The sequence below is a fragment of the Scyliorhinus torazame genome, chromosome 9 (assembly GCF_047496885.1).
Source record: "Scyliorhinus torazame isolate Kashiwa2021f chromosome 9, sScyTor2.1, whole genome shotgun sequence".
In the NCBI taxonomy this organism is placed as follows: Eukaryota; Metazoa; Chordata; class Chondrichthyes; order Carcharhiniformes; family Scyliorhinidae; genus Scyliorhinus; species Scyliorhinus torazame.
Window position 1 is genome coordinate 72,920,115 of NC_092715.1, and position 26,074 is coordinate 72,946,188.

At 48.3% G+C, this 26,074-nt stretch overlaps 1 protein-coding gene across 7 annotated transcripts in view; it reads right to left on the bottom strand.

Moving 5' to 3' along the window:
- tnpo1 (transportin 1) overlaps positions 1–26,074 on the bottom strand; it is a 233,726-nt gene that overhangs the window by 170,918 nt on the left and 36,734 nt on the right. For 6 of the 7 annotated variants that reach the window (XR_011949032.1, XM_072516131.1, XM_072516134.1 and 3 more), the window contains exons 2-3: positions 8,014–8,127; positions 7,288–7,363 (exon numbers count right to left, since the gene is read on the bottom strand). Coding sequence is in view for 6 of the 7 variants with exons in the window: in XM_072516131.1 (XP_072372232.1) it covers positions 7,288–7,363; positions 8,014–8,127 (190 nt within the window). In the remaining variant the exon portion in view is untranslated. Of the gene's footprint in view, positions 1–7,287; positions 7,364–8,013; positions 8,128–8,259; positions 8,557–26,074 lie in introns of those variants that run through there. The other variant, XM_072516132.1, reaches the window with a different exon arrangement.

A 26,074-nucleotide genomic window follows, 5' to 3' on the forward strand; every position in this document is an offset into this window, starting at 1 on the left:
TGGCAGATGGAATATAATGTGGAAAAAGGAGGTTATCCACTTTGGTTGGAGGAACAGATGCACAGAGGATTTCTTTAATGGCAAGAGATTAAGAAATGTAGATGTGAAAAAGGAACTGGATATCTTAGTCAATACATTACTGGAGGCTAACAGCCAGACAGAGCAGGCAAGTAGGAAGACTAATGGGATGTTGCTCTTTGTCGCAATCGGATTTGAATGCAAGAGTCGCAAAGTCTTGCTTTAATTGTATAGAACCGTGGTGAGACAGCACCTGGGAGTAGTGTGTTCAGTTTTGGTCCCCTTACCTTTGGAAGGATATTACTGCCATAGAGGGAGTGCAACAGAGGATCACCAGACTTGTTCCTGGGATGGCAGGATTGTCCTGTGGAGAGAGACTGGGTAAACGGGACCTGTATTCTTTAGAGTTTTGAAGATTGAGATCTCATTGAAAGCTGAGGAAGGGACAGACTAGATGCCGTTAATATTTTTCTCTTAATTGGGATTCTAGAACCTGGGGACAGAATTTCAAAATAAATGGAATGCCACTTAGGACAGAGATGAGGGAAATTATTTTTACTTGGGAGGATTCTGAATCTTTGGAGTTCTCTATCCCAGAGGGCTGTGGAAGCACAGTCGTTTCCATATATTTAAAATAGAGATTCAAAAGATTTCTAAATACCAATGGCGTAAAGGGATATGGGATAGAGTGGGGGAAAAAATACAGAATTGGGTGATCAACCATGATCATACTGAATGGCAGAGCAGGCTTGATGGGCTGAATGGCTTACTCCTGCTCCTACATAAATCTTATTTTGTATTTAGGTGCTTCAATGAACGTTGGTTAGGGAATTCTTTATATCCAACTTTATGAATGACAAAGTAACAAGGGTCAGTTTATGTTCAACTATATATACTGGTCATTTATACTTTCCACTCAAAATGAATTCACATTAAATGAAACCATAGTATATGAACTTTTACGTGGATGGTGGCAGTCAATAATGAACCCTTCAATATGCTTATTAACTTATATCTCTCAAGTTTATAACAATAAATCTGATTATGGTTTTGAAGTAAAAGTAGTAAATATCGCACGCCAATAAAGTCCCACAAGGTCTGAAAGACATGCTGTTAGGTGAATTGGACATTCTGAATTCTCCCTCTGTGTACACGAACAGGCGCCGGAATGTGGCGACTAGGGGCTTTTCACAGTAACTTCAATGCAGTGTTAATGCAAGACAATAAAGATTAATTAATTAATTAAAATGTTAAGAATCTACAACCAAAACATGAATCAGACTGTTCTCTCCAAATACGGGGGTACCTACTGTGCATTTCCAATGTCTTGTGTGATTATTATTGGTTTCAACAATGCAAACCACTGCCAAGTTTAATCCAAAATGAATCAAATGCCTCTCCAAGCAAAGTGAGCTAGCATGGTGTACAGTGCCTCTACTCTAATTAGGTACAACTGTATTCAATGAATTTGTATCTGCACTGCAGTCTTTGCACTAATGCACAAACTAAGCTGACTGGATTCACTCCAGATAAGATTATAAAAAGTAAATTCAAACCAGTTAGCAAACAAGAAATCCGCTTACAATCTTCAAGAATCTATGCCAACCATTATTTTTAAAAAGGTAGCATCTTCAGAGTGTTGCGAAATGGTTTGGACTGAAATAACTTTTACTAAAATTGTAAATGACTTATCATTTTTAAACTGTATATAAAACTAATTGAATTGCAGGGAGATTAGTCTCCCAAAGTACACTGCTAACCATTTACTGAATATGGAATTCAAGTTATTTTGGTGCAATGGAAAAATAGTTGACAATACCTATTAAAACGTTTTTAAAATCTGGGAGCCTGGGAGGAAAAAAAAAGGTTGAGCTGGGTACAAGGGCGAGGACTGGCTTTAAGTGAACTGGACTTCATATAGCTAGCATTTTTCCATTCATGCTATAATTAAGCAATTTGCTGTTGCAAGCATTTGAAGAACAATCATCTGAGCAAAACTTAGGGAATATTCTGTCTCCAAGTACTGTTTTTAAAAAGAAATTGTTAGCAATTCAGATGCTAAAGATAGCTCAAAGAAAAACTAAATTAATCACACTATCACCAAACATTTTGTATCAATATCAAAAGACATATTACAACATGTCTAAAAGCAGTTGGAAATCTAAAATAAAAACAGAAAACACGGAAATATTCAGTAGGTCAAGGTGTGTCTGTGGAGAGAGAAAGAGTTAACATTTTGGATCTGTGACATTTTTATTGCAAACTTGCCTGTCAGTTAATAACAACGCTTTCATGGTTCCTAATCAATATGGTATCCCTATATCTCAATTCTTACAGCCCAACTCATTACCCTAAAACATAAAGCTCACTAGCTGGATTTCTGCATTAAAAATTAAATCTATACAACAAATAACATTGGTTTCCTTCATTGCTGTTCATTTTTGGATATTTGCATCAAAAACAATGAAATACTAGTCTGAACAAATTATAAGGGCAGGCGATGCGAAAATTGAGTCAGTATCAATCAGTCATATAATAATCAACATTAATTGTACGTTAAGTCAACTCCCTATGTCTAAACCATAATAAAAGCACTAGCAGGTGACTCAAATTAAATCAAAAAACTGCTAATTTCATCAATAGTATTTTTCTTTAAATTCAGTCAAGCCATTTCACATCAACTGGAACTATCTGCAAGCAATCCATCTTGGCAAACAAACATCCCGAGAGTTGACTAAATGAATGAATCATATGACCAGAAACTGCTCATGTTTATCTAACTATTGACACTATTTTAAATCATTTTACAAATCAAACTGCTCTTAGAAGTGGATCACAGCATCCCTGCTGGTTAAGCAAGTATACTGAGTTAGTAGCTGAGCTTTACAGAACAGAAAGGTCAGTGGTGTGCGATCTTTTATTGATATTTGTACATGGATTGTTTGTGTCACTGGCAAGATGAGCATTTGTTGTCCATCCCAAACTGGTCTTGAACGGAGTGGCTTGCTGGACCATTTTCAGAGGGCAGTTACGAGTCAACCACACATTTCTTTTCCCAAAAGGACATTTGTGAACCAGATAGGTTTTTATGGCAATCAACAACAGTTGCCGTGGTCATCATTACGGAGATTAGCTTTATATTCCAGATTTTGTTAACCCGTTGGATTTGGACCCATGTCCCCACAGCAATAGCCTGGGCCTCTGGATTACTGGGCAAGTGACACTACCATTACACCACCTCCTCCCCACAAGGTAGCAGATTTCAACCAGGTTAACTACATTCAGACTCCGTACCCTAGGTTGGATAAGAGACCGTGTCCCCACTTCTGATCTGCTTCCAGAAATCTCACCTGAAAACATCACATGAAGACAGACATATAGTGAAAAAAGGCTGAGGCCATCAAGCCCACTCCAATAAATCTATATTTCCTTCCCAATAAATCAATAATGCGCCCACACTGTTCATCCACTCTCACCTCCTGAGACAAGCATAGAACATAACAGCGCAGTACAGGCCCTTCGTGCCTCAATGTTGCGCGACCTGTGAAAACACTCTAAAGCCCATCTACACTATTCTCTTATCGTCCATATGTCTATCCAATGACTATTTGAATGCCCTTAGTGTTGGCGAGTCCACTACTGTTGCAGGCAGGGCATTCCACGCCCTTACTACTCTCTGAGTAAAGAACCTACCTCTGACATCTGTCTTTTATCTATCTCCCCTCAATTTAAAGCTATGTCCCCTCGTGCTAGACATCACCATCCGAGGAAGAAGGATCTCACTGTCCACCCTATCCAATCCTCTGATCATCTTGTATGCCTCAATTAAGTCACCTCTTAACATTCTTCTCTCTAACGAAAACAGCCTCAAGTCCCTCAGCCTTTCCTCATAAGATCTTCCCTCCATACCAGGCAATATTCTGGTAAATCTCCTCTGCACCCTTTCCAATGCTTCCACATCCTTCCTATAATGCGGCGACCAGAATTGCACGCAATACTCCAAATGCGGCCGCACCAGAGTTTTGTACAGCTGCAACATGACATCATGGCTCCGAAACTCAATCCCTCTACCAAGAAAAGCTAACACACTGTACACCTTCTTAACAACCCTCTCAACCTGGGTGGCAACTTTCAGGGATCTATGTACATGGACACAGAGATCTCTCGGCTCATCCACACTACCAGGAATCTTACCATTAGCCCAGTACTCTGTCTTCCTGTTATCCTTCCAAAATGAATCACCTCACACTTTTCTGCATTAAACTCCATTTGCCACCTCTCAGCCCAGCGCTGCAGCTTATCTATGTCCCTCTGTAACCTGCAACATCCTTCCGCACTGTCCACAACTCCACCGACTTTAGTGTCATCTGCAAATTTACTCACCCATCCTTCTACGTCCTCCTCCAGGTCATTTATAAAAAATGACAAACAGCAGTGGCCTCAAAACAGATCCTTGTGGTACACCACTAGTAACTGAACTACAGGCTGAACATTTCCCATCAACCACCACCCTTTGTCTTCTTCCAGCTGACCAATTTCTGATCCAAACTGCTAAATCACCCTGAATCCCATGCCTCCATATTTTTTGCAGTAGCCTACCATGGGGAACCTTATCAAACGCTTTACTGAAATCCATATACACCGCATCAACTGCTTTACCCTCATCCACCTGTTTGGTCACCTTCTCAAAGAACTCAATGTTTGTGAGGCACGACCTACCCTTTAGCAATCGAAGAACTTTGGAAATCTCTTTCAGGTTTCACAATACAATCAACAATGACTGCCTGTGAAACCCAGTGGTCATGCCAACACTCAACTCCAAGGCTTCTTTGGGGATATATTTTTTTTTAAATGTATTAATTCTTACAGAATGTGGGCTTAGCTGGCTAGGCCAGCATTTATTCCCATCGCTAATTGCAACTGCACTAAGTGTTTGACAGCAACCACCAAAATATATCCACCCAAGACTCTAATGGGTAATCAAATACACATCTGCACTGGAAACAAATAACATAACTTAAATGATAAACAGGCTTTTAACTCTGTTAATTTCAAGACCGTGAAATAAGATTTTTTTTTTTTTAAAAAGATGCCCTTCACAATGCAAGTTATGAGTTCACTTAAAAAAATTAAACCAGGTTGATTTCTACAGCTAGCATATATTAAAATATGTAATCACATACTCTCTCAAGACAGGACATCTGGTAAAATAGCAAGTATCAGAAAATAAAATGCCTATGGTGCTTTTATAAGGCAGAAAGCCAATGCAATTCAAATTTTCAACTGGACACTTTTAATAATATATATATTTTTATTCGTTCATGGGATGTGGGCGTTGCTGGGCCAGCAATTATTGCCCATCCCTAATTGCCCTTGAGGGGGCAGTTAAGGGCCAACCACGTGGCTGTGGGTCTGGAGTCCCAGACCCGGGCAGACCAGGTAACGATGGCAGATTTCCTTCCCTAAAGGACATTTGTGAACCAGATGGGTGTTTACGACAATCGGAAATGGTTTCATGGTTATCATTAGACTTTAAATTCCAGATTTCTATTGAATTCAAATTTCACCATCTGTAGTGGCAGGATTCAAACCCTGATCCCCAGAGCAATACCCTGGGCTTCTGGTTTATTAGTCCATTGGCAATACCACTCCCACTCCCACTCCCCCCACCCCCCTCCCCTACCCCTACCCCCCATGTTAGCTGACAATATGAACAGGTCTCTCTCTTCTAGCAACATAATGCTACCAATGTGACAAATCTAAAATCTGTGCAAGTGTTACACTCAGTCAATGTTAGTCAAGTGAGCTAATAATAATCTTTATTATGGTCACAAGTAGTCTTACATTAATAGTGCAATGAAGTTACTGTGAAATCCCCTAGTTACCACACTCCAGCACCTGTTCTGGTACAGAGGGAAAATTCAGAAAAGCTAATTCACCTAACAAGTATGTCTTTCGGGACTTGTGGAAGGAAACCGGAGCACCCGGAGGAAACCCACGCAGACACGGGGAGAACGTGCACTAACAATGACCCAAGCAGGCATCGAACCCGGGACCCTGCCGCTGTGAAGCAACGGTGCTAACCACTGTGCAACCATGGCGCCCATACAAACAAATATCCAAATCAACGCTTATTTGTTAACCCACCACTACAAATGACTGGTTATCAGCCAGTTGCGATCGAAGTACATAGACCTGAAATGTTAATCCTGTTTCTCTCCCCATAGATGCTGCCTGATGCAGTGACTCTAGCATCGTATTTTTATTTCAGATTTCCACCTTTCGCAGTATTTTATTTTTGCTAACCTCATTTTCTCACTGGCATCTGTGAAAATTGACTGTTTCATTTGCCTCAAAACAGTGAGTACAGTTCAACTTGTTTGCTGGTATAGATGATTTGAACGGTGCTAGATTAAGCAAATTCTTTCCTAAACATTTTTTAAATAGTTATCTGCACAGCAATTGTTAAGTCACCTATTACATGTTTCACAGTGCCAGAAGTAGCAGATTTTTGTTTTCCACTACGTCAAATGCCATATCATGACATTTCACTCCACAATGGGATGGTGAACATGAGTAGTTTTCCCTATTCATATCACATCAGGATTCAGATCAACACAAAATGTCTGCTTCCAAACAACTTCTAGTTTTAACATATAAAACACACAGGCACTTTGGTCATCACCAAGTAAGTGTAAAGCCTTTTTCAATTTTAAGAGCACAGTTTAGCTGAAGAGGTTTTCTTTTAGCAGAACTTTCAATACATATCAGCTGCATGGACTCAACCTTATGAGGTCAGAATTAAGAAAAAAAATCATATGAAATGTCCATTATAAGAAGATTATAATGCAAAAATGTTGCTGATAAGTCAGGCTGGCCACAACAGGTGTGCCAAAATTTGAAGTGGCCCAAGCAACTACCCTTCTTCACTGCATATCTAATGCTTAATGTAAAAAATTAATATATATTTCAGTATAAATTATTATTGAATCCAGTGTTATGATGTTCTAACATTTGAAATGTTGATCCTCAATTTCAGTAGCCTAAAGCTCCAATCAACTTTGAACATAATTCGTATTTGTAAACCATGAATACAGTTGAATAAACCATAGACATTGTAGGCATGTAAACCTTTTCTAAAATTACAATACCTTGACCAATTGGTCACCACCAAGGGAGGAGAGATCAGCCAAATGGTGGTTAAAATTGACACATGATAAATCATATCTCAAATTTTGAATTATAAATTCAGTACCAAAATGCACCTACCTTCTGTTTTTAACTTTGTCAACACAAAAATCAGGTAGTTATTGAAGTCTGGGTATTGATTAAGTTGCTCCAATTTCTTAAAAAAAGCTAAGGAAATATTTCACAACGAAGGAACTACAAATATTGGGCACCTTTGAAATAGAATATGGCAGTTTCCCACATCAAATAGAATATGGCAGTTTCCCACATCAAATAGAAATCAAATTGAAAACGTCGTCTAATCTATTCAAAGTTAGTTTATCAAATCACCAAATCTGCAAAACAGACGTAAGTTTATCGTTTAATTGAAACGAATAAAAGATCTCGTGGTAATTAAAACAGCAGATTACAATATTCACCTCCCCCATCAACCAATTTATACAACGTGAGGCGCATGGCGATGGTGTGTTAAGCATGCCATTCGTGTTAAAGCACCATTTAAAAAAAGGTTCCGTAAAACTGCATACGCCACAGGCTTCACGTTCAGCCTGGTGGTAGCGCACTGTATCGGTAATAGTGAAACCAGTTTTTTTTTTAAAAGACGCATACGAATATTTCAATTTAGAAAAATTGAGACACGTTTCCAAAGAGGAGTAAAGTGTCGCCCCTCAGTCTTTCCGCTTTCGGCGCGACCCCTAACTGCTTCATTCTGCTCCTCTCGAACACAATACAGAACATTTTCCGGCCGTGCACGTTTCCATGAGCGCTTTTAAGAAAAAGTCAGGCCGGCCGCTTTGAAAAGGATACTTGCTGAACCGTTCTCTGGATAGCCGTGTCTGGAGACTGTGATTCCTTCAGTAACTGCAGGATCTGCTGGAGCCCCTGCTCGTCGGGTTTCCACTCGTACTCCATCTTGGTTTGCTGCAACGAGATAGACAGAGAGAGTCGGGTCAAACACCACCCACCACAAACACATTCAACTCAGAGCTCACCATTAACGCCTGCTCTTGGCCCGCAAAGCAAAATTAAAACTCTCCTTAATTTCTTACAGACCTAATTGCACTTTACGGGTTTTGCGTTTTCTTCGCCCTCAAGCAAACGTGACAACAATCCTACTGACGCCGCACTGCCAAGGCCTAAAACAACAGACTCATGGCGAATTTTCAATCCAGTCAAACAACAGAACTGAAAGCCTCGCTCCCTCTCCGGGTCCTACTGCGCAACCGGGCATACGTCCAACCACAAGCCTGCAAATCTCCTTCTCTGGGTCCTAGAGACACTTGAATTTCTAGAGTTTGGGTTCCTGGATGAAAAATATTATATGAACCAGCAAGAGAAAAAGTTAGAAAACTGCTTTGTTGGTGTGGATTGTTTCACGTTTATGGACGAAAAATCAACAGAGTACAGAGTAACAACTGAGCATTCAGTGTTGGTCCTACATCAGAGAATGTTGCTTTGACTCTGCATCAACAGAATTCCCACAAATAAATTAAAAATTCCTATTACACATTTTTGTCCCGTTTATTCCCATCCTCGTGCGTAGGTGCACTCTGACTACACACATCCTTCCAATATCTTCAAGTCACAGAATTTCACATTTAGCACATGACGTTTGCACCAGTTTTCTTGTCCTATTCCTTCCATCACCCGTTCCGTATGTGACATATTTGTTTTTGAAATGTTTGTCCACTATTAAATATTTGATTCAGCGGTTCACAGTTCCTTGTAGAACATTTCCTGTCTTAACGTTCAATTTCCGACTTGCCCCTTTAATCTTTACCTTACATTTGTCTTTTCAAAATCAAATGCACTGATCAGTGGAATAGTTAATCAAATTTGACTTCAAAGAATTTTGAACACATTTGTCTTAAAGTCCAGTAACAACCTCCCCAAACAGGCGCCGGAATATGGCGACTAGGGGCTTTTCACAGTAACTTCATTTGAAATCTACTTGTGACAATAAGCGATTTTCATTTTCAAGTCCCAGTTTATGCAGTATCTATTACTAAAGCACCAAATCTGGCTGAGCAATGAAACTACTAATTGTCACAAAACCCCATTTGGTTCAGTCATTTAGGAAGGAAATCTGCCATCCTTACCTGGTCTGGCCTATGTAAAGCTGCAAATATGGTTGACTCTTAGCTACTCTCAAGACCAATCTGGGATTGACAACAAATTCTGGCCTTACCAGTGACATCCACATCCCATGAACAAATAAATAAAATCTCCTCCAAATATTCTGCAGTGTCTTAGCATTCTTCATGAGGATATTCAAAACTGAACATAGCATTCTCACTATCTTTTTGTTTTTGAACTCTCTACCATAATTTATAAAACATAGAATCCCTTACCCAGTTATAGCTCTTTCAACTGGTTCTTCTACTTTTAAATATTTACTTTAAAAAAAATAAATTTAGAGTACCCAATTCATTGTTTCCAATTAAGGGGCAATTTAGCGTGGCCAAGCCACCTAGCCTGCACATCTTTGAGTTGTGAGGGTGAAACCCTCCTGGGTAACAGTGGTTAGCACAGTTGCTTCATGGCTCCTGGGTCCCAAGTTCGATTCCCGGCTTGGGTCGCTGTCTGTGCGGAGTCTGCACGTTCGTCCTGTGTCTGCATGGGTTTCCTCCTGGTGCTCTGGTTTCCTCCCACAAGTCCCGAAAGACGTGATGTTAGGTCATTTGGATATTCTGAATTCTCCCTCGCCGGACTGTGGTGGCTAGGTGCTTTTCACAGTAACTTCATTGCGGTGTTAATGTAAGCCTACTTGTGACAATAAAGATTATTAAATATCATTAACACGGGGAGAATGTAAAAACTCCACACGGCAGTGACCCAGAGCCTAGATCAAACCTGGGACCTCGGAGCCATGAGGCAGCAGTGCTAACCACTGCACCAACGTGCTGACCATCTTAAATATTTACTTACCTGAAGCTTATGGTCATGATTCTCCAGAAAGGTTTCTAAGCATTGTAGCGAGCAGGAATTGCCGCGAGCTTCCCGGCGCTCGGCCCAGTAAGTCCGGCAACGCTACTCAACGTTAATTGGTTCACTTAACAAGGCCTCATGGGCTTCTCGCTGCAAATGAAGGCTCACCAGCCAATTCACCTGCTCTGCGCTCACCAGCCCTCCCGCTAACAAGGTCGAGCAGCATTTAAGCTGCACTTCTTCAGCCAACCTCCGTTCAAAGACATGCAGGTTAGGTGGATTGGCCACGATAAATTGCCCTTAGTGACCAAAAAGGTTAGATGGGGTTATTGGGTTACGGGGATAGGGTGGAAGTGAGGATTTAAGTGGGTCGGTGCAGACCCGATGGGCCGAATGGCCTCCTTCTGCACTGTATGTTCTATGTTCTAACTCCAGCCAGCTCACAACAATGGCGCCGAGGAGACCAGCCCCAAGATTCGGGGATGCTGATCTGGGAGGCTGCGAGACACCTTGGTGGCCAGGAGGGATGTCCTGATCCCCGAGGGTCCAGGAGGATCAGCCATAGGGCAGCCAGTGCTACCTGGGATGAGGTGGCGGCAGCTGTGAGCGCCAGGAGTGTGATCAGGATGACTAGCCTCCAGTGCAGGAAGTCGATGACCTACACCAGCTGCTCAACTGAGTAGACACCAACACACCCCCACCCCGACATCTGGAGGAGTCCCAGAGCCTACGCGTGCAAAGGATGTTGCCAGCATTACGTGGCACCGAGACCAACACTGCTAGGGTGATGACCGCAGTGGAGAGAGGTGCACAACTTTGGCGCCAGTAGTGAAGGTGTCCAAGGAGTCGCACCATGGCTGAGGGTCTCGACAGTATGTCCGCCTTGCTGGGGAATGTTACCCAGTACCAGTTGGACCTTGATGAGGATCTGTGGGACATGTCTCAGATGGGAATGGCTGAGGCGCTGTGGAGATAGTCCCAGTCACAGGTGAGCATTGCCAAGGCACTGCAGAGCATGTCCCAGTCACCGAGGAGCATCGCCGAGGGAATCGGCACAATGGTGCGGACCATGGGGAACTGCAAGGGCTGGCAATGCCAGATGATGCAGGGGCAACCGGGGCTCGAACCAGCTGCCCGCCCACCCCAAGGTAAACCCCAGGAGGGAGGAGGGGGCGCTGGTTGGCAACCCTGACCTGTCCCAAGGAGTGGGAATGGTGCCCATCAGCTCCCCAGAGATCCACTCCTCTGATGGGGCTGCGTCTCGCAGCCAGCACAGGGGACAGTGCAGCACGGCTGTGCATGTGCCATTGACAAGTGCGCAGGGGCCCTCTGGCCCCAGAGCATGTCCACCAGGGACATCAAAGGCCACGTGACGTGGTAAGCAGCTGGCTGCCTCACCTCTGATGTGCATCCTGGGGATACACCTACACGTATTAATAAAGCTAGGAATGCCAACCCCATCGAGGATCACTGGGGGAGGGGGACAGCACCATCGGGAGTGTGGGGAATTGTATTACACATGAAACACCTTTGTGCACAACCATATGATGACTCTGTCACTTTCGTCCGCAATGTGGGCCAACATCCGAAACCTTGGCCCACCTCTCCAGGCATCTTCTTCCCCAGGCACACTGTGTGCATGTGACGGGTGTGAACGAGCACTCAGCAGATAGGCAGGGGTCAGACTATGGTATAGATTGAGAAGCACCGGCGCTCAGCTCTCTGCGGGTTATCATCACCCACCCTACCCTCGACAGTGACTCGCGGCGGTGCTGACATAGTCCCAGCACCCTGGAGTGATATGGGAAATGGGAGTGGGGGGTGACGGACCAGGCCACGTCCTAGGTGAATCAGGAGAGTATGATGGCCTCCCTGGTCCTCCGGGCTTGCCGGATCCCTGCCGCTGTGTCTATCCTGCAGCCTTCAGCTGGACCTCAGGTGCCTACCTGGTCTCGTCCTCCAGCCCCTGCTGGTCCAATGTCACCTCAACGTCCTCGTTATCCTCCTCAGAGGTGGACACATGTTCCTCATCACCGACCTCCAGCACGTCGCCCCGCTGCTGTGCGAGGTTGCAGAGGGCACAGCAGACCACAACAAAGTGCGTGACCCTCCAGGCAATGTGCTGGAGTGCACCAGCGGAGCGGATGATGCATTGTAACCGCACCTTGAGGAGTCCGATGCACTGCTCAATCACAGCCCTGGTGGCCACATGGGCCTCATTGTACTGCTTCGGTCACTGGCCTCCGTACTGGCATAATTTGCCTGGTCCTCAGCGGTTATCCCTTATACCCCAAAAACCATCCGCCCATCCTTGGGTGGTCCGCGAAGAAGCCGGGATGACCGACTGTCCCTGGATGTAGCTGTCGTGCACACTCCCCGGGAAGCGTGCACACAAGAGCATGATCTTTATCTGGTGGTCGTACACGAGCTGTATGTTATGGGGAAATATGTTCTGTTTATATAGGGCATCCCAGATGGCCCAGTGAGCGCAGGGCATCATGCGTGGCATCTATGACCCCCTGGACCTGGGGCCTCCCGGCCATGGAGGAGAAACCTGCTGCCCGAGCACCTTGTTGTGCTTGGTCCATGTTAAAGATGATGTCGTTTTCCGCCCGGGCATACAGGGCATCTGTGACCTGTCGGATACAATGTGGGATTTGGCCTGCGAGATACCACACAGGTCCCCACTCGAGCCCTGGAATGATCCCAAGGCGTAAAAGCTCAAGAGCTGCGGTGACCTTGACAGCCACTGGGAGCGGATGTCCTCCGCCTCCATGTCCGCAAAGACATGGCACAGGTGACGCACCGTTTCTTTGTTGAGGCGGAGCATCCTGAAGCACACGCTGTCCGTCTTCTTTTCAACTGTTATTACTTTATTAAATGGCCAGCGACGCCTGTGCACCCTAGGCCGTCGTGGGACTCCCTCCTGGGTCCCTTCCTGGCCAGATGGACGACCAGGTCCTCACGATGTGGGGAGAGGTCCGGCACATGGGCCTCTGCTTTCAACATCTGCTGACACTGCTGCTGGCGCCTGGCCGCCCAGCCTAGCAGCAGCACCACTCAGGTAAATTCTGCATCCAATATCCCTGCCATAGCGTTCAATATCTGTAAGGAATTGAGAGATAGTGTTGGACTGACAAACAGCTGTGATTTCTAGGCCAGGACCCTCCATTCCCCCATTGATCCTGCCAACCCTCCCACCCAGAACGCCCTGCGCACGCACACCCAGCCACAGCAGGCCCCCCTCACCAGACCCCAGACCTTGTACCAGGGACACCCGCTAGTAACGTCACCGGGACCAAGTGATTATTCCCTCCCCGTGGCACTCACCTACACTCCAGCCGTGGAAATGTCTCCGGAGCAGTGCCATCCCCTGGATGTTCGGGTATTGGCTGCTGCATGTGTGGTGTTGCCTCCCGTAGTGTTCAGGCACAGTGTCCAGGCATCGCTGTCTGATTGGGATGCTAGGCAATGACACCCACATGCTACATGGCCCACCCACCCACGGGAATCCACGAGTTGTGTGAAGGCCTCGGCAATCAGTGAGGGTTATGGGTGGTCGGTGGGGCAGACAGACAGGGACAAGGGTTGCCCCGGAACGGGTAAACACGATCCAACGGTTGGCATGGTGGTGCCGCGAGAAGTTGCCCCCCCCTTGCCCCCCCCCCCCCCCCCCCCCCAACGACCCCCCTATGGCAGCCCACCCTTGCAGAGGGACCCCACCCCCAGCCAAGCACTGGGTGCTGGGTGGCATGCCCAACACTCCAGGATCTTTGCCTGTGAGCACAGGCAGAAGCCCTTCTGCCAGGTTCACGTTTTTAAAAAAAGAGAACTAAGCGGCACCAGCATGACCGCTTGCTGGGGACGCCGATAAATGACGGGAGGCAGTAGGTTAAGGGGTGGCTCCCGTTAATTGTATGGAAATGGGGCTCAAGTGGTGATAACTGATTTTTCACCATGCTATGGCAAGATCCCGATTTTGCCTACAAGAGCGGGCTGGTTGCATCGCAAACTGTTTGGCACCTGGCGCGGTTCCTAGGTTTTGCCTCTCCGGCTATTCACCACCCTCGTTTCACTTGAGCGAGAGCGTAACAAGGTCGGAGTCTTGCCGCATGTCTTTGTTCTACTCCTTTATAGCTTTACCAATGTATAATTTCTGAGCTTACTTGACTCCCTCAAAATTCATTGTATAAAAAATGGCTCCGAAACTCAATCCCTCTACCAATAAAGGCCAACACTCCATAGGCCTTCTTAACAACCCTATCAACCTGGGTGGCAACTTTCAGGGATCTATGTACATGGACACCGAGATCTCTCTGCTCATCCACACTACCAAGAATCTTACCATTAGCCCAGTACTCTGTATTCCTGTTACTCCTTCCAAAATGAATAACCTCACACTTTTCTGCATTAAACTCCATTTGCCACCTCTCAGCCCAGCTCTGCAGCTCATCTATGTCCCTCTGTAACCTGCAACATCCTTCCGCACTGTCCACAACTCCACCGACTTTTGTGTCATCTGCAACTTTACTCACCCATCCTTCTACACCCTACTCCAGGTCATTTATAAAAATGACAAACAGCAGCCCCAAAACAGATCCTTGTGGTACACCACTAGTAACTGAACTCCAGGCTGAACATTTCCCATCAACCACTGCCCTCTGTCTTCTCACAGCTAGCCAATTTCTGATCCAAACTGCTAAATCACCCTGAATCACATGCCTCCGTATTTTCTGCAATAGCCTACCGTGGGGAACGTTATCAAACACTTTACTGAAATCCATATACACCACATCAACTGCTTTACTCTCGTCCACCTGTTTGGTCACCTTTTTAAAGAACTCAATAAGGTTTGTGAGGCACGACCTACTACTCTTCACAAAACCGTGTTGACTATCCCTAATCAAATTATTCCTTTCTAGATGATTATAAATCCTATCTCTTATAAACCTTTCCAAGACTTTGCCCACAACAGAAGTAAGGCTCACTGGTCTATAGTTACCGGGGTTGTCTCTCCTCCCCTTTTTGAACAAGGGGACAACATTTGCTATCCTCCAGTCTTCTGGTACTTTTCCTGTAGACAATGGCGACATAAAGATCAAAGCCAAAGGCTCAGCAATCTCCTCCCCAGCTTCCCAGAGAATCCTAGGATAAATTCCATTCGGCCCAGGGGACTTATCTATTTTCACACTTTCCAGAATTGCTAACACCTCCTCCTTATGAACCTCAAGCCCTTCTAGTCTAGTAGCCTGTATCTCAGTATTCTCCTCAACAACGTTGTCTTTTTCCTGTGTGAGTACTGACGACAAATATTCATTTAGCACCTCTCCTATCTCCTCGGACTCCACACACAACTTCCCACTGCTGTCCTTGACTGGTCCTATTTTTACCCTAGTCATTCTTTTATTCCTGACATACCTATAGAAAGCTTTAGGGTTATCCTTGATCCTACCTGCCAAAGACTTCTCGGGCGGGATTCTCCGCAATCGGCACGATGTCCGCCGACCAGCGCCAAAAACGGCGCGAATCAGTCCGGCATCGTGCCGCCCCAAAGGTGCGGAATTCTCCACATCTTGAGGGGCCAAGCCCTCACCTTGAGGGGCTAGGCCCGAGCCGGACTGATTTCCGCCCCGCCAGCTGGCGCGGAAATGACTTCGCCGGGCGACGCATGCGCGGGAGCGTCAGCGGCCGCTCACGGCATCCCCATGCATGCGCAGTGGAGGGGGTCTCTTCCACCTCCGCCATAGTGAAGACCATGGCGAAGGCGGAAGGAAAAGAGTGCCCCCACGGCACAGGCACGCCCGCGGATCGGTGGGCCCTGATCGCGGGCCAGGCCGCCGTGGGGGCACCCCCCTGGACCTGATCGCCCCGCGCCCCCCCCCCCCCCAGGACCCCGGAGCCCGCCCGCGCCGCCTTGTTCCGCCGTTCGAAAGGTGGTTCAACCCACGCCAGCGACGGGACTTCGGCCCATCGCGGACCGGAGAATCGCCGGGGGTTGGCCCGCCGACCGTCGTGATTCCCACCCCCGCCGAATCTCCGGTGGCGGAGAATTCGGGACACGACGGGGGCGGGAACCACGCTGGCCCCCGGCGATTCTCCGACCCGGTGGGGGGTCGGAGAATTGCGCCCCTTATGTCTCCTCCTGGCTCTTCTTAGTTCTCTCTTTAGGTCCTTCCTAGCTAACTTGTAACCCTCGAGCGGCCTAACTGAACCTTCACGTTTCATCTTTACATAAGCCTCCTTCTTCCTCTTGACAAGTGATTCAATTACTTTAGTAAACCACGGTTCCGTCGCTCGACCACTTCCTCTCTGCCTGACACGTACATACTTATCAAGGCCACGCAGTAGCTGTTCCTTGAACAAGTTCCACATTTCAAGTGTGCCCATCCCCTGCAGTGTCTTTCCCCATCCTATGCATCCTAAGTCTTGCCTCATCACATCATAATTGCCTTTCCCCCAGCTATAACTCTTGCCCTGCGGTATATACCTATCCCTTTCCATCGCTAAAGTAAACGTAACCGAATTGTGGTCACTATCACCAAAGTGCTCACCTACCTCCAAATCTAACACCTGTCCTGGTTCATTACCCAGTACTAAATCCAATGTGGCCTCGCCTCTTGGTGGCCTATCTACATACTGTGTCAGGAAACCCTCCTGCACACATTGGACAAAAACGGACCTATCTAAAGTGCTCGAACTATAGCGTTTCCAGTCAATATTTGGAACGTTAAAGTCCCCCATAACAACGACCCTGTTACTTTCGCTCCTATCCAAAATCATCTTTGCAATCCTTTCCTCTACATCTCTGGAACGTTTCGGAGGCCTATAGAAAACTCCCAACAGGGTGACCTCTCCTTTCCTTTTTCTAACCTCAGCCCATACTACCTCAGTAGACGAGTCCTCATCAAACGACCTTTCTGCCACCGTAATACTGTCCTTGACTCACAATGCCACCCCTCCCCCTTTTACCACCTTCCCTGAGCTTATTGAAATATCTAAACCCGGGAACCTGCAACAACCATTCCTGTCCCTGCTCGATCCATGTCTCCGAAATGGCCACAACTTCGAAGTCCCAGGTACCAACCCATGCTGCAAGTTCACCCACCTTATTCCGGATGCTCCTGGCGTTGAAGTAGACACACTTTAAACCACCTTCCTGCCTGCCGGTACACTCCTGCAACCTTGAAACTTTACTCATGACCCCTCTACTCTCAATCTCCTGTATACTGGAGCTACAATTCAGGTTCCCAACACGCTGCTGAATTAGTTTAAACCCTCCCGAAGAGCATTAGCTAATTTACCCCCCCCCCCAGGATATTGGTACCCCTCTGGTCCAGGTGTAGACCATCCCGTTTGTAGAGGTCCCACCTACCCCAGAATGAGCCCCAATTATCCAGGTATCTGAAACCCTCCCTCCTGCACCATCCCTGTAGCCACGTGTTCAACTGCTCTCTCTCCCTATTCCTCATCTCGCTAGCACGTGGCACGGGTAACAAGCCAGAGATAATAACTCTGTTTGTTCTAGCTTTAAGATTCCACCCTAGCTCTCTAAATTCCTGCCTTGCATCCCTATCCCTTTTCCTACAATGTCGTTGGTGCCTATGTGGACCACGACTTGGGGCTGCTCCCCCTCCCCTTAAGGATCCCGAAAACACGATCCGAGACATCATGGACCCTGGCACCTGGGAGGCAACACACCAACCGCGAGTCTCTCTCGTTCCCAGATAATCTCCTATCTATCCCCCTAACTATGGAGTCTCGAATGACTAATGCTCTACTCCACTCCCCCCTTCCCTTCGGAGCAACAGGGACAGACTCTGTGCCAGAGACCTGTACCCCATGGCTTACCCCTGGTAAGTCCCCCCCCCCCCCCCCAAACCAATATCCAAAGCGGTATACTTGTTACTAAGGGGAACGACCACAGGGGATCCCTGTACTGACTGCTTCCTCCCAGCCCCTCTCACCGTCACCCATCTATCTTCATGCTAGCAAATCTCCTCTGCGTCCACTCAAAGGTCTTTGACATCCATCCCAAAGTCCAAAATTAGACACAATAATCCAGCTGGGACCTAATCGTTTTATAAAGGTTTGGAGTAACTCAATATGCTTCTATTTCTAAAGTCAAAGATACAATACAACTTTTTAAATACTCTTTGCAATCTGTCCTACCACATTCAAAGACTTCAGTAGGTACACTCCAGGTACGTTCCTGCACCCATTTTAAAATTGTACCATTTTTCTTCCCAAAATGAATCAGTTCAAAATGAATTAGGACCGAGTTTAGTAGGAACTTCTTCACCCAAAAGGTTGTGAATCTCTGGAATTCCTTGCCCAGTGAAGCAGTTGAGGCTCCTTCTTTAAACGTTTTTAAGAAAAAGATAGATACCTTTCTAAAGAATAAAGGGATTCGGGATATGGTGTACGGGCCGGAGAGTGGAGCTGAGTCCACAAAGATCAGCCATGATCTCATTGAATGGCAGAGCAGGCTCGAGGGGCCAGATGGCCTACTCCTGTTCCTAGTTCTTATGTAGTTCACACTCCCGAGTTACATTTCACCACTCTATGTTCTTCTGAAGTTTGCGACTATCCTCCACACAGTTTATATCACATTTTCAGGCTTTTGCCATCTGCAAACTTTGAAATTATGTCCAGTAAACCCAAGTGTTGGTCATTAATATACATCATCAAAGAGCAGTTGACCCAACACCAACCCAGGAGGGACACCACTGCCACTTTCCTCCAATCTGAAAAACAATAAATCATTCACCATTATTTTCTGCTTTGTTCCTTACCAATTTCATATTCACACAGCCATGTCTTTCATCCCCTGGGTTTCAATTTTGCTAACAGATATATTTTGTGTTATTTTATCAAGCACCTTTTAGAAGTCCATATACACATCAATCACACTATTCTCATCAACCCTCCCAATTACTTCAGTGCTCAAATCTGCCGAGCACTATTTCCCTTTAATAGATTTGTACTCGCTTTCATTTATTAGCCTATGAAATAAAAGTCGCCATAGTTCCCAAGGACCATAGGCTGTTCTCGCCAGAGTTGACTGGTGATGATTTAACCCGAGGGTCACCACACCTCAAGCGAAGGGCAAAGTTGAGAAGGCAGGGCCTTCATGGACAATCTAAGCCAGTACAGGAATTGAACACGTGCTGTTGGTGTCGTTCCACATCAATGAACCAACTGGAATACACTGCCTGGGGGGGGGGGGGCGGTGGTAGAGGTGGGTTGCCTCACATCCTTTAAAAAGAATGAGCAGGGCAGCACGGTGGATAGCACTGCTGACTCACAGCGCCGAGGTCCCAGGTTCGATCCCGGCTCTGGGCCACTGACTGTGTGGAGTTTGCACATTCTCCCCGTGTTTGCATCGGTTTTGCCCCCACAACCCAAAGATGTGCAGGGTAGGTGGATTGATCTCGCTAGCCATTTTACTATGTATGGCTTTTCTAAACATTTTAGTTTCCCTTTTGATGAGCAATCAATATACACGAGACAAAGGTATTCAGTAACTGAGGCTTTAATGCACTAGAACTGATCCTCAGCAGCTTCGTAACGGAAAATGAAGGCTGCTGGGACGGCACCATCTCTTATACCCTGCCTTCAGGGCGGAGCTACTTCACACAGCCAATGGGTCTCAACCAATGGCGTCGGCCTCTCAGGTACCGCAATACCTGGTATTACCACACCTTTTAAGTTACCTGATCATTTATTCTCATGCACTTTGATCTTTTTATTTCCTTTTAAGCATTAGCAACATTTAAGAGGCATATGGATGGGTAGCTGAATAGATGAATAGGGAGAAAATAGAGCGATACGGACCGAATAAGGGAAGAAGTTTTTTTTTAAGTTAGGGCAACATGATCGGCACATGCTTGGAGGGCCTGTGTTCGTTCTGCTCTATATTTTGGGGCAGTTGAGGAAGGGGAGAGGGCGATATAGGAGTATGGTGAGAAGTCCAGTCGGAGGGACTTCCGGTTGCGGCTATGCCTAGGTAGGTCGCACGTTTGGCAGCTCCCGCCGAGAACGGACTTTTGGGCTCACTAGAGGGGCCCCAACAGCAATTGTTCGACGGCTTCCAGTGTGGGAAGGTGACAGCAAGGTCCCCCCCGGCAGTATATGGATTGGACCAGGAGTGGAGCGGTGAAAAAAGTGATTTTGGAGCAGCGGAAAGTGAGAGGGAGAAAAAGCAAGATGGCGGGCAGGTGGAGACCAAGCAGCATGGGCGCTGTGGTCGCAGGAGCAGCAGGGGTTTCTCAGACGCTGCTTTGAGGAGCTGAAAACCAAAATGCTAGTGCCATTGAAGGCTGCGATTGAGAAACTAGTGGAGACCCAGAAGGTCCAGGGGGCGGCGATCCGGGAGGTGCGGCAAAAAGCCTCGGAGAACGAGGATGAGATCTTGGGCCTGGCGGTGAAGGTGGAGGCACACGAGGCGCTGCATAAGAGGTGGGCGGAAAGATTTGAGGACCTGGAGAATAGGTCGAGGAGGAAGAATCTTCGGATTCTGGGTCTCCCTGAAGGAGTTGAGGGGTCCGATACCGGGACATATGTGAGCACGATGCTCAATTCGCTGATGGGTGCGGGAGCCGTCCCGAGCCCCCTGGAGCTAGATGGGGCTCACTGGGTCCTGGCGAGGAGACACAAGGCCAACGAGCCGCCAAGGGCTGTAATGGTGAGGTTTCACCGCTTCATGGACAGAGATGGGCCAAGAAAGACCGGAGCAGCAGGTGGGAGAACACGGAGATCCGAATTTACCAGGACTGGAGTGCGGAGGTGGCCAAGAAGAGAGCTGGCTTTAACCGGGCTAAGGCGGTGCTACATCGGAAGGGGGTGAAGTTCGGTATACTGCAGCCAGCGCGATTGTGGGTCACATTCCAAGATCGGCACCACTATTTTGAAACTCCCAAGGAGATTTGGAGCTTCATACAGGCAGAAAAGTTGGACTCAAATTGAGAGACTGGGGTTGTGGGGGGGGGGGGGGAGGGGGTCTGCTGTGTATATATATATATATATATATATATGGTTTTAACTGTGTGTGGGAATGTTTGGTTGGTTGGATGCTGGATGGGAAAGGGTGAAGGGATTTGATGGAGAGGCTGTGGGAGAGTGTGGGCGCCGGTGGTGGAGGGAGGGGAGGCCCGGGGAAAGGGGAATTGAGATAAGGCGGCAAAAAGAGCTGCGCCAGAGGGGGCAGGGCCGGCTCGGAAAAGCGCGGGCTTATGGCTAGTCGGGGGGGGGGGAGAGAAGAGAAGCTCCCCAATCCAGCTGATAACTTGGAATGCGAGGGGCCTGAATGGGCCGATCAAGAGGGCCCGGGTGTTCGTGCACTTAAAAGGACTGAAGGCAGACGTGGTCATGCTTCAGGAGACACATTTGAAGGTGGCAGACCAGGTTAGGTTGAGAAAGGGATGGGTAGGACAGGTATTCCACTCGGGGCTGGACGCGAAGAACAGAGGGGTTGCAATACTGGTGTGGAAGCGGGTGTCGTTTGAGGCCAAGAATATTGTAGTGGATAATGGAGGTCGATACGTGATGGTGAGCAGTAGGTTGCAGGAGGTGTGGGTGGTACTGGTAAACGTATATGCCCCAAACTAGGATGATGCCGGATTTATGAAGCGCATGCTGGGTCGGATTCCGGACCTGGAGGCAGGAAGCTTGATAATGGGGGGTGATTTCAACACGGTGCTGGATCCAGCATTAGATCGCTCCAGATCTAGGACAGGGAAGAGGCCGGCTGCGGCCAAGGTGCTTAGAGGGTTTATGGATCAGATAGGGGGAGTGGATCCATGGAGGTTTGCTAGACCCCTGGCCAGGGAATTTTCATTCTTTTGCCATGTACATAGAGCTTACTCCCGGATAGATTTTTTTTGTTTTGAGTAGGGCGCTAATCCCAAAAGTGGAAGGAACGGAGTATTCGGCCATAGCCATCTCGGACCATGCCCCCCACTGGGTGGAGCTAGAGTTAGGAGAGGAGAGGGACCAGCGCCCGTTGTGGCGTCTTGATGTGCGATTACTGGCGGACGAGGAGGTGTGCGGAAGGGTGCAGGGGTGCATTGAGAGATACTTGGGGACCAATGACAATGGAGAGGTGCAAGTGGGGGTAGTCTGGGAGGCGATGAAGGCGGTGGTCAGGGGAGAGTTAATCTCCATTAGGGCCCACAGGGAGAAGAGAGAGGGCAGGGAGAGGCTGGTGGGGGAGATCTTAAGAGTGGACAGGAGATATGCAGAGGCCCCCCGAGGAGGGGCTACTTAGGGAGCGGCAAAGCCTCAAGACGGAGTTTGATCTGTTGACCACAGGGAAAGCAGAGGCACAGTGGAGAAAGGCACAGGGGGCGACGTACGAGTATGGGGAGAAGGCGAGCCGGATGCTGGCACACCAGCTTCGTAAGAGGGTGGCAGCGAGGGAGTTAGGTGGAGTTAAGGATAGCAGGGGAAATACGGTGCGGAGTGCGGCGAGAGTGAATGAGGTATTTAAGGACTTCTATGAGGAGCTGTATAGATCTGAGCCCCCAGTGGGGGAAGAGGGGATGCGACGATTTTTGGATCAACTGAGGTTCTCTAGGGTGGAGGAGCAGGAGGTGGCTGGTTTAGGGGCGCCAATTGGGTTGGAGGAGCTGATTAAAGGATTGGGGAACATGCAGGCAGGGAAGGCCCCGGGGCCTGATGAGTTCCCGGTTGAGTTTTATAGGAAGTATGTGGACCTGCTAGGCCCATTGTTAGTAAGGACTTTCAATGAGGCAAGGGAGGGGGGGACCCTGCCCCCGACAATGTCCGAGGGGCTGAACTCGCTGATTCTGAAGAGGGAGAAGGACCCACTGCAATGTGGGTCGTATAGACCGATCTCGCTCCTCAATGTGGATGCTAAGTTGCTGGCAAAAGTGCTGGCCACGAGAATTGAGGACTGTCCCTGGGGTGATCCATGAGGACCAGACAGGATTTGTAAAGGGCAGGCAGCTAAACACCAATGTGCGGAGGCTCCTCAACGTGATTATGATGCCATCGGTGGAGGGAGAGGCGGAGGTAGTGACAGCTATGGACGCGGAGAAGGCCTTCGACCGGGTGGAGTGGAGTATCTGTGGAAAGTATTGCGGAGGTTTGGGTTCGGGGAGGGGTTTATCAGGTGGGTCAGGCTCCTATATAGAGCCCCGGTGGCGAGTGTGGCTACGAATCGGCGGAGGTCGGAATACTTACGGCTATACCGAGGGACGAGGCAGAGGTGCCCCCTGTCCCCCTTGTTGTTCGCGTTGGCAATCGAGCCTTTGGCCATGGCACTAAGGGAGTCCAGGAAATGGAGGGGGTTGGTTCGAGAGGGTGAGGAACACTGGGTGTCGCTGTATGTGGACGACCTGTTGCTGTACGTGGCAGATCCAGTGGAGGGGACGGTGGATCCTAAGGGAGTTTGGGGACTTCTCGGGCTATAAGCTTAATGTAGGGAAAAGTGAGCTCTTTGTGGTGCATCCAGGGGACCAGGGAAGGGGGATAGATGACCTACCATTGAAGAGGGCGGAAAGGAACTTTCGGTACCTAGGGATTCAGGTGGCGGGGAGCTGGGGGGCACTGCACAAGCTCAATTTGACGCGGTTGGTGGAGCAGATGGAGGAGGATTTCAAAAGATGGAATGTACTGCCACTCTCGTTAGCGGGCAGAGTACAGTTGGTAAAAATGATGGTCCTCCCAAGGTTTCTTTTTGTGTTCCAGTGCCTTCCCATTATGATCACCAAGGCCTTTTTTAAACGGGTAGGTAGGAGCATCATGGGTTTCGTGTGGGCAAATAAGACCCCGAGGGTAAAGAGGGTGTTTCTGGAGCATAGCAGGGACAGGGAGGGCTGGCGCTGCCGAATCTGTGAGCCTACTACTGGGCAGCCAACGTGGCGATGATCTGTAAATGGGTAATAGAGGGACAGGGGGCGGCGTGGAAGAGGTTGGAGATGGCGTCCTGCAGGGGCACGAGCCTGACGGCACTGGTGACGGCACCGCTGCCGCTCTCGCCGACAAGGTACACCACGAGCCCGGTGGTGGCGGCAACTTTGACGATCTGGGGGCAGTGGAGACGGCACAGTGGCGAGATGGGAGCCTCGGTCTGGTCCCCGATTAGGGAGAACCATCAGTTCGTCCCGGGAAAGATGGATGGGGGGGTTTCGGAGCTGGTATAGGGCAGGGATCAGAAGAGTGGGGGACCTGTTTATAGACGGGACGTTTGCGAGCCTAGGGGCGCTCGAGGAGAAGTTTGGGTTACCCCCGGGAAATGCGTTCAGGTACAGGCAAGTGAGGGCGTTTGTGAGGCAGCAGGTGAGGGAATTCCCGTTGCTCCCGGCACAGAGGAGTCAGGACAGGGTGATTTCGGTGTCTGGGTTGGAGAGGGCAGGGTCTCGACGATCTACCAGGACCTGAAAGAAGAGGAGGCAGCGGTAGAGGAGCGAAAGGGCAAGTGGGAGGAGAAGCTTGGGGAGGAGATTGATGAGGGTCTGTGGGCTGATGCCCTGAATTGGGTTAATTCTTCCTCCTCTTGCGCCAGGCTCAGCCCAATATAATTCAAGGTTGTTCATAGAGCGCATATGACAGGGGCGAGGATGAGTAGGTTCTTTGGGGTGGAGGACAGGTGTGGGAGGTGCTCAGGGAGTCCGGCAAATCACGTCCACATGTTCTGGTCGTGCCCGGCACTGGAGGGGCTTTGGAGGGGCCTTGCGAGGACTATGTCCAAGGTGTTGAAAGTCCAGGTCAAGCCGAGCTGGGGGCTTGGCATTATTTGGGGTAGCGGACGAGCCGGGGGTGCAGGAGGCGAAAGAGGCCGGTATCCTGGCCTTTGCGTCCCTGGTAGCCCGGCAGAGGATCTTGTTATTATGGAAGGATGCGAAGCCCCCCAGCGTGGAAGCCTGGATAAATGACATGCCAGAATTCATTAAGTTGGAGAGGATAAAGTTTGCCTTACGAGGGTCTGTGCAGGGGTTCTTCTGGCGCTGGCAACCGTTCCTAGACTATCTCGCGGAGCGTTAGGAGGTCAGTAGCAGCAGCAACCGGGGGGGGGGGGGGGGGGAAGAGAGAGGAGGGGGGGGGGGAGGGGTGGATGCCTCTTTCGGGGGGGTATTTGGGCGGGGGGGGGTTATTTTTGAATGTGGGGTTTGTGTTCTTTCTTCCTTTTGTTATGCGAGGGGGGGGTTTGTTTGTTATTAAAAATAGTTGGAAAAATTTGAATAAAAATATTTTTAAAAATAAAAAAAAAAGTCGTCCAGTAGGATGCTAGCACACCAGCTAAGGAAAAGGGAGGCAGCCAGGGAGATAGGAAGAGTGAAGGACAGAGGAGGAAACACAGTACTGGACCCAGTGGGGGTGAATGGGATGTTTAAGGAGTTTTACAGTCGGTTGTATGAGTCAGAGCCCCCAGCTAGGGTGGAGGGGGTGAGGCAGTTCTTGGAAACGTTGAAGTTTCCGAAGGTGGAGGATGGGTTGGTGGAGGAGCTGGGAGCCCCGATTGGGATTGAAGAAATACTGGAGGGATTGGAAGCCATGCAGTCGGGCAAGGCCCCTGGACCGGATGGCTACCCGGTGGAATTTTACAAGAAGTTCTCTGGGATGCTGGGCCCACTGTTGGTGAGGGCATTTAATGAGGCACGAGAGCGTGGTGCTCTTCCCCCAACAATGTCACAGGCCTCGATTTCATTGATCCTAAAGCGGGAGAAGGACCCAGAGCAATGTGAACAATATAGACCAATCTCCCTATTAAATGTTGATGCCAAATTGCTGCCAAAATCCTGGTCTCGAGGATAGAGAATTGTGTTCCTGGGGTGATAGGGGAAGACCAGACAGGGTTTGTTAAGGGTAGGCAGTTAGCGGCCAATGTTAGAAGGCTCCTGCATGTGATCATGATGCCCTCCGAGGGGAAGGAGGCGGAGATGGTGGTCGCTATGGGTGTGGAGAGGGCCTTCAACTG